This window comes from Urocitellus parryii, chromosome 2 (genome assembly GCF_045843805.1).
Source record: "Urocitellus parryii isolate mUroPar1 chromosome 2, mUroPar1.hap1, whole genome shotgun sequence".
In the NCBI taxonomy this organism is placed as follows: domain Eukaryota; kingdom Metazoa; phylum Chordata; class Mammalia; order Rodentia; family Sciuridae; genus Urocitellus; species Urocitellus parryii.
The window spans coordinates 35,929,387-35,946,405 of record NC_135532.1 but is presented as its reverse complement, the minus strand read 5'-3'; the positions used below and the strand labels follow the sequence as shown (position 1 = coordinate 35,946,405).

The following is a 17,019-nucleotide window of genomic DNA, read 5'->3' as shown; positions in this document are numbered from 1 at the left end:
TGATTAGAGAGTAAATCAAGTCTACTGCCTTCCTCGGACCTTCTCTCTCTCTTCAAGGATCTTTCCTCCTTTACTGTGCCTGGTTAGGGTGTCCAATTTTCTAGGATAATTATCAGGCAAGTTTCTCTGGGGATGGAGGAGAAACCAAAACAATGTCCTTGCAAAGTGTTTAGTACAAAATCTAAAGGGCTTGTAGTGAGAACTAGAAACTATTCCAACAGGATGAGCATGAGCCACACAGTTGTTTGGGACCCCTGCTCTTCCCTTGCGATCAGTCAACTGGTGCTGATCCAGAGACTCACCTTCAGGCACAGTGGAGCACGTGGAGGTGATATCAGCAGCTGCCATCATTTGTATCAGAGTCTGAGGCACTCTGGTATCCCACTGCCTCCTGTTTTCTGTGGCAGCGACATTCAGAGTGAAAAACTCTGGGTATAAGAAAATAATTCATTAGTTCAAAAGCAACCAAAGTGTGACTAATTGCACCTAACAGTCCTTAGGTAGCTGAGCCAGTATCTATCAGCTGGTATGTGCAAAACCAGAACTGGAAATTACAAACATATTTAAATATTTTTTTGCTTTTATTGTTTTTGCTATTATTATTGGTGTGTGATAATGGGGAGTGAACCCAGGGGTACTCTACCACTGCGCAACATGCCCCACCTTTTTATTTATTTTGAGACAGGGTCTAAGTTGCCAGATTGATCTTGAACTTGTGACCCTCCTGCCTCAGCATCCCAAGTAGATACCTCTCTGCGCTCTTTTATTATTACTGTTTGGCCAATTTAATTAAGTGCTAATAAAATATTAGTGGCACAAATGGACAAATTCATTGAGTCATGTATGAAAACTCTTTAATCAGTTTCAACAGAACACAATCTGTTCCATTTTAATTTAAAAAATAACTTGTATTTTCTTATTACCATGTTTTCACTATAATAAAACTAAAAATCATATAAAAAATAAATAAAAATCTGTTGAGAGCCACAGCCGAAGAGGCCCCAGCAAACTTCCAGCTGCCAGCTGATGATTGGCTCACAGCGGCCCCAGCAAACTTCCAGCTGCCAGCTGATGATTGGCTCACAGTGGCCCCAGCAAACTTCTAGCTGCCAACTGACTGGCTCCTCTGCGGTGATGTTCATTGGGCTATTTCCCCACCCTTTCAGACCACAGAGCTGCTCATTGGGGGACTTTTTTTGGCTCCGCCCACAAGACCCAGCCAATCTCAAGAGCAGGAGGAGTGGGGGGGGGGGGCGCGGTTGAGAGGCTTGTGGGAAGCCAGTGGTGGCAGTTGGGCTCTGAGGGAATTTCTGAAGGGCTCTTGTGGTGTGGCGTGTGTGTTCAAAAATAAAGTTCATTTCTGCTTGATAAGTGGCTCGTGAATTGTGCCCAGCCAGACTGTGGCAAAAATCCACCCATAATATCACCATCCAGAGGCTATTAAAATTTTATAACATTTTTGTTTTGCTTTAAAACAAACATTGGGCTGGGTGTGGTGGCGTATGTCTGTAATCACAGCAACTCAGGAGGTGAGGTAGGAGGACTGCAAGTTCAAGGCCAGCCTTAGCAACTTAGTGAGGTTCAACATAAAACTGAAAAGAACTGGGGTGTAGCTCAGTGGTAGAGCAGCCCTGGGTTCAATCCCCAGTACCAGGGGCAAAAATTATCTCCACGTGACATTTGCTCTCATAACTTGCTTTTTTTAGTCAGCTACATATCTTTTTCAGGTTATTAAATATTCTTCTATACAGCCATTTTAAAGCAAACATAGTAGTCTGTCTCATAAATAGGTTATAATTTAATTCTTTTTTGCTGGACTTTTAGGACATTAGCAAGTTTTCACTGTTTAAATAATGTTATAATGACTTTATTTACAGCTAAATTTTGATGGACATTTATGATTATTTACTCTAAATAAATGATTGAAAATAATAATTCTAAGGTCTAGCGTTGTCTTCTTACCAAATCTTTTTGTTATTAAAGTCAATTCTATTACTAATTTATTCTGTTATTTTTCCTATGAATTTTTTTTTTTTTAGAGAGAGAGAGAGAGAGAGAGAGAGAGAGAGAGGAGAGAAAGAATTTTAACATTTATTTTTTAGTTTTCGGCGGACACAACATCTTTGTTTGTATGTGGTGCTGAGGATCGAACCCGGGCCGCACGCATGCCAGGCGAGCGCGCTACCGCTTGAGCCACATCCCCAGCCCCTTCCTATGAATTTTGAATAGCTACTTCTTCCTTATCATAAAAAATGACCTATTTTGTTTTACTTCATTTTCTAAATGTAACATTTCCACACGTACACTGATTTTTTAAAAATATATTTCATTATACTACATCGGGTCTGGTTTCACAGTTTTTTCTAAATTGTTAACAAGTTGGTCTAAAAGCATTTATTTGAATAATCCTCTGTCTTTCCATTGACTTGGGTTGCTGGCATGCACTATATTATGTATGAGACATACTGAGGTTTGTTTCTAAACTCTCACTTCTCCCTGATGCCACTATCACACTGTTTGAATGAGTATAACATATATTTTGATACTTGAAAAGGTAAGTTTTCCTTCACTGCTCTTATTTCTCACAATATTTTGGCTAATTACAAATCTCTGCAATCTTCTGCCAAGATCTTCTCACATCAGGAAAAAAATTCTATTGTGATTTTTATTGAAATTGCCATAAATATATTGAGGAAGCATATTTCCAATCTATAGCACTGCTAATTCTCTCCATTTGTCAAGTGGTCTTTACTTGACTAAAATCTTATAGTTTTCTTTGAACGCCCTGCACAACTGTTACAAAGTTTACTCCTGAGTGAACATACACACACACACACACACACACACACACACACAATTTGCTGTTGTTACTGTGAGATCTGAAGACCAACTGGGGGAAATATTCACAATACTGATTATAGGAAAAGTTTGATTTAAATGAATCTTATAAAGAAAAAAACAAATGTGCTATTTTCAATAGAAAATAAGGCTGTGAGCTTTTCCAGCAGGTAAAGAAAAAGATTGGTAAGTTGGAGCTCCTAGGAGAGGCTGAGGCTGTAGAGAGAACTAGTGAAATCCTCAAAGTGTGGAGCAAGAGAAGAGGGCGGAGTCTGGGGGTATGCAAAACAAGAACCAGGGGGGAGCCGGCAGATAGAGTTCAAGATAGATTGCTGATGAACAGGCTCCGTCTATCCATAGAGTTCCAGGAACACGTACCTGCTTCTGGGCCACAGAGTTCTTCAAAGGCTTTGTCTGTGTAATCTTCGTGCTCCTTTACACTTTTATGTTCCTTAAACTTCATGCCGTCCTCAAAGGTCAAAGTTTCATTTAGTATGTCCGTTGCCTAAAGCATTTCCACAGTATTTCATGAGAAATAGCCATGTTGGGGGGAGGATGTCAAAATTGTTGTGTTCCCAATAATATTCAAAAGCAAGACAAACAAATCTATAGAGTTTTAAAAGCTGAACTATAGCCAGGCTCTGTGTTGCAGGCCTGTAATCAGAGTTACTCTGGAGGCTGAGGCAGGAGGATCACAAGTTCAAGGCCAGCCAAGGCAACTTAGTGAGACCAAGTCTCAAAATAAAGAAATAAAAAGGGCTGGGGATATAGCTTGTAGCTAGCTCAGTGACAGAGCACTCCTGGGTTCAATCCCTAGTATCACACACACACACACACAATGGAATTACAGTGATTGAGATAGAAACAGCCATGTTTTCATTTCTCCTTCTCAATAGTAATGAGCACTTAATTTTATCTGGACTTTGAAACGTCTTCAATATTATTCTACTTCGGTTCCATCCCACCGCATCCTCAGGTCCTGCTGTCAGACTATAGCACAACAATCTTTTATTTGAGACAGGGGGTCTCACTATGTTATCGAGGCTGGTCTCAAACTTCTGGACCTGAGAAGTGATCCTTCTGCATCAGCCTCTGGAGTAGCTGACACTATATGGGTGCACAAATCAGACCCAACTTCACAGCATTCTCAACTATGTCCCTAAAACTGCTCCTCATACACCACAATCAATACTAAAATGATCAATTTTGTTTAAAGCACATTGATGCATAGAATAAGAGAGGATGAACACCCTGGCAGCTAGTGCTTTTCGAGTCCCTTCTTTCATTCTAGCAAGCTGATCTCAGCACCTCCAGTCACAGAAGCCCTGTGGAGGTGCCACTCCCCAGACCTGCTCTGCTCTGATCCCACAGCTCTGGGGCACCTGGAGACCTAATGGATGAACAGAAGTAGGAACTAATTATCACCATTGTAGTGAAGTCTTTATGTAGCAAAATGCTTGTAAATATGAAATGATGACATACAAAAGCTTTTGGTGTCTTGTGGAGGGTTTGGTTTGGGGGTTGAACCCAGGGCTCAGCATGCTAAACACACATTCTACCACCGAGCTACCCCTCCAGCTCCATAAAGTTTTAAGATAATAAAGAACATGAAGAACTGGGGAGGTAGTTCAGTGGTAGAGTGCTTGTCTGCATGCCATGTGCAGGGCCCTGGATTTTATCCACAGACACACACACACACACACACACACACACACACACACATGAAAAAAAATGAGTATCAGATATGATTATTCATACTTAAATTTTGATAATCTAAATGGTGAATTTAGAGAAGGTAAAATGGAACAACAATCAGTTAATTTTGACATTTGTTAGCAGGTATGATAAAAAATGAGGTAAACAAGATGGACTGGGGCTGCAGCTCAGGGGTAGAGTGCCTGCCTTGCACGGGAGGTACTGGGTGCGATCCTCGGCACCACATAAAAATAAATAAATAAAGAGATTGTGCCCATCTACAACTAGAAAAAAATATTTTTTAAAAGAAGATGTTGAGGGCTGGGGATGTGGCTCAAGCAGTAGCGCGCTCGCCTGGCATGAGTGCGGCCCGGGTTCGATCCTCAGCACCACATACCAACAAAGATGTTGTGTCCGCCGAGAATTAACTAAATAAATAAATATTTTTTAAAAAAAGAAGATGTTGAAATCAAGTAATAAAATGAGATTTGGGTTTACTAAACATGTCCATTTGCTTCTGTGGCAAGGAGAGACCAAATGCATAATTGAGATTTACCCAGAGATATGTACAAAGCTATCAGTAACTAATTAAGACCGAAAATGAATGTGCCCAGGGTACCTGCCCAAGTTTTTTTAGGTCAGTATATTTGTTGTCAACTATGTATCCTATCTTCTATTTTAATTTGGCAATAATAAAAACATAATAATGTGAGGAAAATAGGTTCTTCATAAAATAAAAATAATTTTAAACATAATAATTTACCTAAGTAAATAACCTCTATTTAAGAAAAAGAAGAAGAAGGATAAAAAGTATTTGGAAGACTCATTTGAATACTAGAGATCCTTTTAGGAATATTTAAGCAATTTTTCCCTATAGCCTGTGAAACAATTTCAAGAAACTTAAGACACACTCATTTTCTCATGTGTGCACTTAATTACATACCTTTTCCTCTTGGAGGGGGTTTTCATCAGAAATACATTTGTCTAAATTAATTTCAAACTTCACTCCTCTCTACAAGAAAACAAGGGGGAAAAATCCTTTAATTTAGCAATTCTTTAAAAGCCTTAATATAACAACTCCCTAGATCAATTTATTTTAACATTACATATACTTAAAACCATTAGTCTAACATCACAAAGTAGGGCTATTCCATAAAATAACAAGAGGCGTGGGGAATCACATAGGTGCCCAGACTGCAGGTGTGGACCCCCAGCCAGCTTCTCACACGGAGCCAAAAGACAAAAATGTGGATTACCTTAGCTTTATATTTCTGTTCTGGAATTTTGCTTTCCTGTATGTTCTGAAGCCTCATTTGTTTCAAGTCTCTTTCAGTGTCCTGAAAGTTTAGAGGAAAAAAAATGATTCTGTCACTTCATATTGAACAATAATATTTTCACAACCTCAGAATTCACAGCCTTGTATGTTTACATGATTTTATTTCTAGATTGAATCTGATGATAGATTTTAGAATACAAACATGCCTTTGTAAAGGAAAATTAATATCAAAAACCAAAGCAGAATGTCAATCAACAAACACTCAGACATTAAACACTGACATTTCAATGGGTAAAAATTCTATAATGTGACAAAGCTCATCCCCCCAGTGCAGTCTAATCCAATCAGATCCAATTTAACAACATAAATGTGCTGGTTGGGGTATAGCTCAGTGGAAGAGTGCTCGCCTAGTGTGCACAAGACCCTGGGCTCAATCCCCAGCACCAAAGAAAAAAATAATAACTTTTTTTTTTCAGTGCTATGGATCAGATCCAGGGATTTGCACATGCTAGGTAAACAGTCTACGGTCCAGACGCCTAGGCAATGATTAGCAGAGTGAAGATAGCTTCGAGGGCCCTTGCTGACATGGAGCAGAATAGTTAATAAATGAGTTGACAAATTAACGACATAATTTCAGAAGTATTATAAAAGAAAGTGAAATAGGGTAATAGAATAGAAATGAGTAGGGGAGGAGAATAATATGGGAGAAGCTATTTGGCATTTGATTTAAGGTATAGAGTGATATTGGGCGTCAGTATAGGAAGTAGACGTCTGGCTGGGGAAAGCATTGGGGATAGTGGGGTAAAAGCCCCAAAGCAGGTTTGTAACCTCTCAGATCTCTTCTAACTCCAGAATGGAGCTCTTGGTCTCCTCACACACCCAAGAAGTGGTATTGCATTCTGCTTGTAGTCAGGGCACAGTACCAGGCACCAGAGTCACTCCCCAACTGAAACAACCCCAAAGCCACATCAAGTACAGAAGCAATAATGGTTTTAACACATTAGACAGCCAGAATGAAAAATGAGGATACTTGAGAAACGGGATGTGATGAGCCCTCCAACTGTCCCTACCCAGGGGCACTTTACCACTGAGCTACATTCTCAGCCCTTTTTAGCTTTTATTTTGAAACAGAGTCTCACTAAATTGCTAAGATGGGCATGGAACTTTTGATCCTCCTGCCTCAGTCTCCTGAGCCTTGAGGATTAGAGACCTGAGCCACCACACCCAGCCCCCCCTGCCCCCCCCCAAGTCTCCAGAGAGTTTGCAGGGCTTGGTGGAGGGATGCTGAGACTGGCAGACTCCCTGCCAGAGAGGAGGGAGCTGTGCCAAAAGAGAACTGGAGCTCTCCTACAGCCTGTGGGAATGTATCAGTTCAACCACTTTGCAAACCCATTTGGCAGTGTCTTAAAAAGTTAAACATACCAGTCAGGTGTGGTGGTGCCTATCTGTAGTTCTAGCTGCTCAGGAGGTTGAGACAGGAAGACTGAGAGTTTGAGATCTGCCTAGGCAACACAACAAGAGTCTATTTCTTATTTTTAAAAAGAGGGGTGTCTGGGGGTATAATTTGGTGGTAGGACACTTGCTTTGCATGTGTGAAGCCCTGGGTTCCATCCCCAACACTGGGGGGAAAAGAAAAGTTAAATATAAATCTATTATATAATCCAGTCACTCCTGTCCACTCTATTTATCCAAAAGAAAGAAAAGGAACATATGTTCACACAAAAACTTATATGTTTATTTGTAATAAGCTGGAAACAACCAAAATATCCATCTATAGCTGAATGGATAAACAGATTTTGATACAGTCACTTGATGGAATATACTCAGCAATAAAGAGGAATGATACTATTGATAGGGGACAGACAAATGTGAATGATGGGAACAGGAGGTTAAGGGAATAATTCTATAAAATGAGCCCACTGTGCTGACCCCCACATGTTTTCTTTTCTGGGAAGCAATTTACCTGCAGCCCTGCCTGGCCTAAGTGGACAGGATATGTCACATTCCTCAGCAAACTACCTGTTATCTACAAGAGAAACGCAGGCCCAAAATAATGTCGATAACAGGAATCCAAGTTACCCTGAAGGGAGAGACTTTTGTGACCCTTTTTGCAGACCAGATCCCGAAACTTTGGGAGATAAGGATCATTCCTCCTAACCATAAAATATGTAAGAATTCTCACAGATTGGTTAACAATCCAAATGATAATGTGTAAGCATGGGCCAAAATGACATAGAGTTGTCATAGCAGTGGGGACTTGAAAGTCTGATATCATCCTGCTGTCAGTCAAAAGTGGACCTGGATAGGACTCTCTGGAAACTTCTCTGATTCCCCTATGAAACTGGAATGCAGGAGAGGCACACTGTCCCTCTCCTCTCTGAGAAGACCCACTCCCTCCCAAGAGTGTCCCCTTTCCCCTTTTCCATCCCTTCTAATAAACTGATTGCTCCTTACTATGAGTGACACATCTAAAATTTTTCTGACTTGATCATAAGAATTGAGGTTTTAAGGGGGTTCTTTGTGCTGCCTCAGTTTCCTGGAAGACCTCAGCCTGTAACACTATTAATATCAAAACATGGATAAATCTCAACATTTATTATGTCAAATGAAGCCAGACATTAGAAAGCAAGTATAGTATGGTCCTATTTATAGGCTGTAAACTAACCCAGAAAGTACAAAGTAAACTAGTGACAAACAGCACATCTGATGTGAGAGGAACAGCAGCATGAAACTGGAGAAAGAAACGGACAAAGAGAGCTCTGAGTTTTTAAAAGGCCACCACAAGATTCTGTTGCACAGTGAGAGATAAGAACCACCAGGCTAGAGCAACCTTGCAGAGAAGTTCATTGGTATGGTTTAGATATGAGGTGTCCCCAAAATCTCATGTGTGAGACAATGAAAGAATGTTCAGAGGAGCCAGGCATGAGAGCACACGCCTATAATTCCAGCAACTTGGGAGGCTAAAGAAGAGGACCACAAGTTCAAGGCCACCCTTAATAACTTAGGGAGGCCCTAGGCAACTTAAAAAAAAATTAGAAAAGGCTGGGGATGTGGTCCAGTGGTTAAATGCCCCTGGGTTCAATCCCTGGGTCCAAAAAGAGAATGTTCAGAGGTGAAATGACTAGATTATGAGAGCTGTAACCTAAAGGTGGATTAAACCACTGATAATGGATTAAGTGTGTGGGAGGCAGGTAGGATGTGGCTGGAGGAAGTAGGTCAATGGGTTTATATTTTGTCTCTGGCGACCAGAGCTCTCTCTCTCTCTTCTCTTAGCCACACCCTTCCTCCAAGATGTTCTGCCTCACCTAGGGCCCAGAGCCATGGAGTGGCCAAGCATGAACTGAACCTTTCTGAAAGTGTGAGCCAAAATAAACTTTTCCTCCTCTAAAATTGTTCTTCTCAAGTCCTTTGGTCATGGCAACAAAAATGCTGACTAAAACACATGTATATCTAGCAACAGGGGTCCTACCTGCACAGATGCTTCCTCCTCAGGTGCTTCTTGGTGGATGGGCAGGCCACTCTTCTTCACCAAATAGGTGTGATGACTGATTTTTGAGTTCTCCTTAACACAAAGTGTACACAGTCAACAGGAATGATTCTGCATGAATGCTGAAGGCAACTTCCTAACTCTCCACCAGGGTCTGAGTAGGTCTAGTGAGAGACACATCCCTGCTGACAGAGAGACTGGATAAAGCCTGTGTGTGTGTGTGTGTGTGTGTGTGTGTGTGTGTGTGTGTGTGTGTATTGGTGCTGGGGATTGAACCAGAGCCTCATGCATGCTAGAAAAGCACTCTACCACTGAGCTACACCCCAGGCCTAGAGCCTTATAATTCCTTTTCCCTGTGGCTACTTCCAGCATTTCTTAAATTCTTTCATAATCTTTCTAGAAATGTCTGCTACCCAGTGCTTGCCTAGGATGCCTGGAGTTCTGGTTTCAATCCCCAGGACCACCAAAACAAAAATGTCTGCTACCCATCTTTCTTGGACTCAGGTTTCCTATCACAGACCTGCCTTAAATATAAGGTTGATACCAGCACAAGGCTCCCCATCACGAACAAAACCTCTGCTCTGGAGAGCAAGCTGCCCTTCCAGCACATCCTGTTGGAATCTTTGCGTGGTTCTTCCAAAGCTTTCTCCTTAGCTCGGCCTCTAAATTCAACTCTTCTTCTCAGACTAGCTTAGTCCCACCCCCTTCCTCCATAAAAAATGTTCCCCTTACTCAGCCTTCTTATCTTTGCTCCTGAGCACACAGCTTAACTCTAGTCAGTCTTGCTTGTTCTATCCTTGTTTCATATATTGTCTTATCTTTCCGACTATTTATGAGTAGAACTACATCTGCTAGAAAGAACAAAAGTGTCAGAGTCAGATTTAAGTATGTATGTATATATGTGCTGGGGATCAAATCCAGGGCCTCATACATGCTAAATAGGAGCTCTACCACTGAGCTACATTCCCAGTTCTAGAGTCAGATATTTTAATATTCAATCTGCCTTGTAATATCTAAGTCACTCAACTTCTCTGTTTGGGGTCTAAATGAGATAGGATATGTGAAAACTCTAGCCTGTATTCTTACACATACAATTGAATTGGGCCATCATTTAATTTATTGTAATTCTGCCATATGCACTAGAGGTGGAGGAACATGGCGGGAAAAGGGAGAGAGAGAAAGAGACATCAATTTCTGTTGTGTGGGTTCTACTCAACAAGCACACAGCCAAGTGGTGGGAGATGGGAGACCACAGATCTCTCAAAGGAGGGGCATTCCAGAGCACAGCTAGGATTAAAATATCCAAGTGATTTTCATACTGCATACTCAAGACACAGGCTAGCTGCTTCATCTACTGAAGAAGCAGCAATCTGCTACAATTCTGGAAAAGATCAATTTCCAATGTGGCACCTTTACAGAATTTTTAAGAATCATTCTCAGCTATATTTAAATTTTGCCTTTTCAGTCTTGCATCACTTAACGATAGGAATATGTTCTGAGAAATGCATCTTTGTCATTGTGTGAACATCAGAGGCTGTAGTTACACAAACCAAGCTACAACATCACTAGGGAGTATAATCTTTTTGGACCTCCATTATATATATGGTTCATTACTGACCAAAACCTATGCTGCTCATGACTGTATAGACTTTAGAACATTCGGCCTGCCCATATTGAACTGAATCAACTCTAGATATTTGGTTTTATTCCTCCTTACGAACATGAATTCATTCTCATTTTGAACTTTCTGCATCTGATCCAGATCTGGCCTGAAGTAGTTGCTCAGTAAATACTGACTGATAACGAAGAAAATCAATAAGTATGTGTGTTTGTGTTTGTCTGTGTGTATGTGTATGTGGTACTGGGCATTGAACTCAGGGACTTGTGCATGCTAGGCAAGTGTTCTACCACTCAGTTACACTCACAACCCTTTTTGTTTGAGACAGGGTCTCACTAGTAAATCATAATAAAATGAAGCTTTTATTTGGTCTGATAGCTTTCCTATTTAAAAAAGAATTTTGTATGCTTTTATCTATAATAAAACTTTATCCTATCTACAAAGAGATCATTACTTTTTGTTTTCCTTTTTGGTGCTGGGGATTAAACCCAGGGCCTTGGGCATGCCAAACAAGAGATCTACCACTGAGCTACACGCCTGGGTCAAGATCATTGCTTTTAACACCTACTCATTTAAACAGCTCTTAATTGATAGAAGTGTTTCCTCTAGAAGAGTGAATTTACCTCCCGCTCTCTTTCCATCTTCCTTCTAATTTCCTTCATGTCACTGTGGTATTGTTGGCGTATTTCCTCTAACTGTTTCCAATATTCCTGCAAAACAAAAACGAAATGTTTGTTAACAACATTCATGAAACATATATAATGAAACAACATATAATGAAAATAACCTCTGTCTAGCCTACAATTTTTTTTTAATGATTAAAGGCTGCTTCTTTTTTTTTAATTTTTTTTAAAGAGAGAGTGGGGGGGGGAGAGAGAGAGAGAGAGAGAGAATTTTAATATTCATTTTTTAGTTCTCGGCGGACACAACATCTTTGTTTGTATGTGGTGCTGAGGGTCGAACCCAGGCTGCACGCATGCCAGGCGAGACCGCTACCACTTGAGCCACATCCCCAGCCCTAGCCTACAATTTTTTTAACATATAATATAAAATAAGCATTAGAAACCTCTGGCTGCTTAAGATGATAATCTGCCTTATTTTGACTGTGGCATTTCACATCCTGTGAGTGATACACTGGTGTGGGATACAGAGCTCATGTTCATATATAACCACAAATGAATTAATGATGTAAAGTTATTTTACACATTTTACTTTTATATATAATCCTGATATGGTTAATATGTGTTAAGTCCTACCTCCTTTCCAGTGTCTCTGAATGTGACCTTATTTGGAAATAGGGTCACTACAGATGTAATTAGTTTAAATGAGGTCATGCTGGTCCCTAGTTCAATGTGGCTGGTGTTCTTTCAAAAAGACAGCCATGTATAGACACAGATCTAAGGAGAAGGCCGCACAACAAAGGCGGAGTTTGGAGTTCTGTTGCTGTAAGCTGAGGAGTGCCAAAGATTGCCAGCCAAGCTAGAAGCTAGGAAGAAGCAAAGAAGGATTCCCTTATAGAACTTCACAGGGTCATGGGACTGACAACACTTTGGTTTTGCACTTCTAGCCTCCAGAAATGTTAGACAATAAATTTCTGTTATTTTAAACCACCCAGCCTATTGTACTTCCTTACACCAGATTTGGCAAACTAATAAAAATTCTAAATAGGTTATCGACAGTTACTCTATCAATCCAAGGAAAGAGGCCTTATGAATTTAGCTATGTTGTATTCTCTGAGCAAATGAAATAGCTACTTCTGCTCCTAAAACACCCAGCATAGTGCTTGACAGATTGTGTGTGTACAGCTCCCTCCCAGGCACCCTGTGGGAAACAGAAGCAGCACCCTAGGACAGAGCAAGACAGAGTCATAGAAACAATGGTAGGAGCTGAGGGTGTAGAAAACAAACAAACAACACACAATCGTAGCCCTGGTATTAGACCATGTTTTAACCTGGTCCTTCATTTCGTTTTTTCTAAACTGCAGCTCCTGGAATTGAGGCTTTTCTCCACGCCTTCTAATCTCTTGTCTCTGGTTGTGATTTGGCTCAGCAGAAGATGGACGAAGACCCTGTTTATTGAATGAAATCATTTATAAACCATTCTTGCATTTTGGAAACATCTTCTGATTTGATCTTAACTTTATCTGACAGATAAAAATATCACCGAGAAAACTTGGTAGTGGGGAATTATTTTGTGGCAAGTAGTAGAAATTTCTTTTAATTCAAGTATGAAACACTGAACACTTTTTAAAAATGCAAACGTTTATGGTCTTTATTCTAAGCAACTGATATTTTATGCTATCATTCGAGACACCAATATTCCTCTTCTGAAGTGGTAAATTATAAATGTGAAATTAAAGCTCTGTGACTGGGTAGAGGATTAGAACTCTACTTTTGAGCAGTTCAAAATATGAGTGACACAAATGGGATGTGTTTGCAGCCTGGGCTCAGCCCCAGAATTCTGAGACAGTACTAAAGGTTAAAGGTTAACTTTTCAACTCAAATAAAGTAATTTTTTTTTTATTTTTTTAGTTGTAGATGGACACAATGCCTTTATTTATTTTTGTGGTGCTGAGGATTGAACTCAGTGCCTCACATGTGCTAGGCAAGCACTCTGCCACTGAGCCACAACCCAGCCCTGTAATTACTTGATTTAATGTGTAGAAAAGTCTTTAATAAAATATAATCATAGCTAGCTCAAAAAATGAATAAAACAGAATCAAAGAAGTGCAACACTGAAAGGGACCAGGAGAAGGTCCTTCACTCCAAAGTGATCATTCATAGAAAAGGAAGTTGAGGCTCAGAAGGGTTGTTCAAGGTTAACAGCAATTGTTAGATCCAGGGACAAAACCTTTTTGGGGTTTTCCAGACTCTGATTCAAACTTCTTCCCATTATTCTTCTGTAGCAATTAAAAATTAGGGAAAGATGAAAGGTAGTCTTGCCCTTCTAGTGGAATAAACTCTGACTTAAAGATCCATGAATATGTGCAAACAGAGAAACCAGCAAATTTCTAATTGCCTCCCATATTTAGTATTTTACTTACCAATTGCTTTTCCACTTTTAACTTATATTGTTGAGCTTCAATTTTCCTTTGAAGATACTCAGCAGGCCTTAGGAAATAAGGAAGTTCAGCTTGAGTAGAATTTTAACTACCCTTAGGCACCAATGTGACAAGTGGATTTTCAGCTTAGTAATGAAATTCACAATGCACTTTTGGCTTTTTTTTTTTTCCTTTTTGAACCAGGGATTGAATTCAGGGTTGCTTAACCACTGAGTTACACCCCAGCCCTTTTTAAAATTTATTATTTTGAGACAGGGTCTCATTAAATTGTTTAGGGTCTTGCTAAATTGCTGAGGTTAGCTTTGAACTTATGATCCTCCTGCCTCAGCCTCCTGAGCCTCTGGGATTATAGGGGTACACCACCATGCTCAGCCCACCTTTAAGTTTCAAGTTCAAGAAGTGTAGGTCAAAATTATAGAATGTTCACAAAGAATTTCTTATAATTATAGTTTGCTAAATAAAAACTACTACATTTCAGAACACAGGACGAACTATGTGATAAAATATTTGGTGATACCAGTAATTTCTAGGGTTTCCAAAGACAGAGCTATAATGTCAGAAATAACTCTTTAAAGAACATCACAATGAGAGGTCCCCAATTTACAGAGTCAAGTTAATAGTTGTTTTAAAAGTTGTTTTAAATGATAACTAGTTAAAGTTCCTACATCTTAGTTCCTCACCTGTAAAATGGACACAATGCCATTTAACAGGAATTGAAATGGGGTTTAGAAAAGAATAGGCCGTGAAGGTGTCTGGCCCAGGGCACACAGAGAGCGCTTGAACTGAAAAAGAGCTAAACTGTAGCACTCATTCCTTGAACCCTTGAAAGAACCAACTGGAATAGTATATTCATTAGAAAAAATATCCAAAAGACATTCTCTCTATCCCCTCAGCCCTGAATAAACCCTGTTCCTCTAGCTCATCGCCTTGAATGGGAGTTCCATAGGAGCAAAAGCTGGGAGCAATGGGGAGGGTAAACTACTCACCAGGGGGTATCCTGGGATACAGCAAGATGGAGCTATGACAGGGCAGGGACATGTAGGAAGAGAAGGAGTTTCTAACATTTCATGTGAGAGTTTGGGAGACAAATAATACAGAGTCACAACAATTGATAGTTTGGCAGTTCCAATATCTAGACAAAGAATGGAAGATCTATTTTTCCAGGTCTGAGAAAAGATGAAGGGAGTTTTCTGACTGTTCCCAGTTTGCAGGGAAAATTCATATCCCTTACTAATTAAGTCCTACATGGGTATTACAGTTTGAACTAATGGAACATATAATTTGTTTTGATCAAGTGGGTATGATGGTGAATAAAACCATACCAGCACCCATTTTATTTTATTTTTTAAAATATTTATTAGTTGTTGATGGACCTTTATTTATTTATATGTAGTGCTGAGGATGAAACCCAGTGCTAGGCAAGTGCTCTGCCACAGAGCCACAACCCCAGCCCAACCCATTTTATCTTTAAAATTAAAATGCCTAATTTTCCCATTGTGAATTCCTGAAGAAATCATTCTTTTACCACTCTTCCTCATGTAATTTTCACTAATTATTGATGAGATTACTATTACATAGTGATTCATTACATATGATTCATCCAAAATTTCACTTGCCTGGAATTTATGAGGTTCTGGGTTCAATCTCCCAAGATATACATGTGCGTGCACACATACACACACACACACACACTCAACAATAAATAACCAAAGTTAACAAAGTTAGCAAATCGCTAGCCCTGAACAACAACGAGAACAACAACAAAAAGTGATGGCAAAAACATTTAAAAAAAAATAAAGTGAGGATGTATGTAGGTCAGTGGTAGAGTGCTTTCCTAGCATGCAGGAGGCCCTGGGGTTTTGTTTTGCACAATGCAAAAACAAAACCACCTCTCAGACTTAGGTCTTTATGCCTGTGATGGCTATCCATCATTTTGAACACAGGAACAGTGATATTAGAGTAAAAAACAAAACAAACAAGAAAAGAATAAAAAGAAAATACTCTAGATCTGCAGAAATTTGTTAGGGTAAACTTTTAATTAAAGGCAGTTTCAGTATAGTATTCTTTTTTGAATGTATACATATTTTGTACCTCCCTAGAATATAAACGATGAATGAAATCTATTTCACTTTTCTAATATTCTTAAGTGATCATTTGGTTTTAATAATTAAATTATTCATGATTCTTATGAATAAACTCCTTGGAAAATGAAATAAATACAACTGTTTTATTCACCCCTTGGGAGTAAAACTCACTAGGAAGAAGGAGAAAAAAAAAACATTAAAAATTCAAGAATGTGCCTGTAAATCCCAATGACAGGGGAGGCTGAGGCTGGAAGATGGCAAATCTATGGCCAACCTTAGCAAGACCCTGTCTTAAAATAATAAAAAAGGCTGGGGATATGGCTCAGTGATCAAGCTGCCCCTGGGTTAAAAAATATATATATATTTTGAGAAAATGAAGCTTGCCTACAGTTAAATGGCTCTATAAATAAGAAAATAAGCTACACCATATTTGAGATAAAAAAAGGGCCAAGAAATTGAATGAAGAGTTTAAAGTGAAGATTGTATAAATTCTTCCTCAATTATTTGTTTTAGGAGAATTTAGGAGGATTTTAGAAAACAGAGCTGATAAATGAGACAGAGGATCATTTGAGCCCAGGAATTCGATACCACTCTGGGCAATTCGGCAAGACTCTTGTCTCAAAACCAACAGACAAAAAAAAAAAAAAAATGCTGATACAAAAAGATATTTTCAGAGGATAGAAGCTTAGGTTAGACTGCCACATTACCATTGAGCAGGTGACGGACTGTGACTTTCTTCTTGATTAGAATTCTCCTCAGTTCCAGAGTCTTTCTGAAGAACGTGGTGATCACTTGGTTCACAGGCTCTCTTCCTCAACAAGTCAAGTTGAGCATAATAAAAATCATAATGTCCACAAACTGCATCAAGTTTGGGCCTTTCTATCATTTTTATCTGAGAGATTGAAAAGAAGAGGGAAGATTTTGTGTGTGTGTGTGTGTGCTGGGGATTGAACCCAGGGC

The 17,019-nt window shown here is 39.5% G+C and overlaps 1 protein-coding gene across 2 annotated transcripts in view; it reads right to left on the bottom strand.

Annotated features, from left to right (window-relative positions):
* Positions 1–17,019, bottom strand: part of Nek5 (NIMA related kinase 5) — a 52,551-nt gene that overhangs the window by 10,274 nt on the left and 25,258 nt on the right. Inside the window, exons 11-19 of one of the 2 annotated variants that reach the window (XM_077792443.1) lie at positions 16,767–16,951; positions 13,958–14,024; positions 12,866–12,982; positions 11,538–11,624; positions 9,279–9,371; positions 5,790–5,870; positions 5,477–5,545; positions 3,217–3,343; positions 303–428 (exon numbers count right to left, since the gene is read on the bottom strand). In XM_077792443.1, coding sequence (XP_077648569.1) covers positions 303–428; positions 3,217–3,343; positions 5,477–5,545; positions 5,790–5,870; positions 9,279–9,371; positions 11,538–11,624; positions 12,866–12,982; positions 13,958–14,024; positions 16,767–16,951 — 952 coding nt within the window. The remainder of the gene's footprint in view (positions 1–302; positions 429–3,216; positions 3,344–5,476; positions 5,546–5,789; positions 5,871–9,278; positions 9,372–11,537; positions 11,625–12,865; positions 12,983–13,957; positions 14,025–16,766; positions 16,952–17,019) is intronic. The other variant, XM_026381851.2, reaches the window with a different exon arrangement.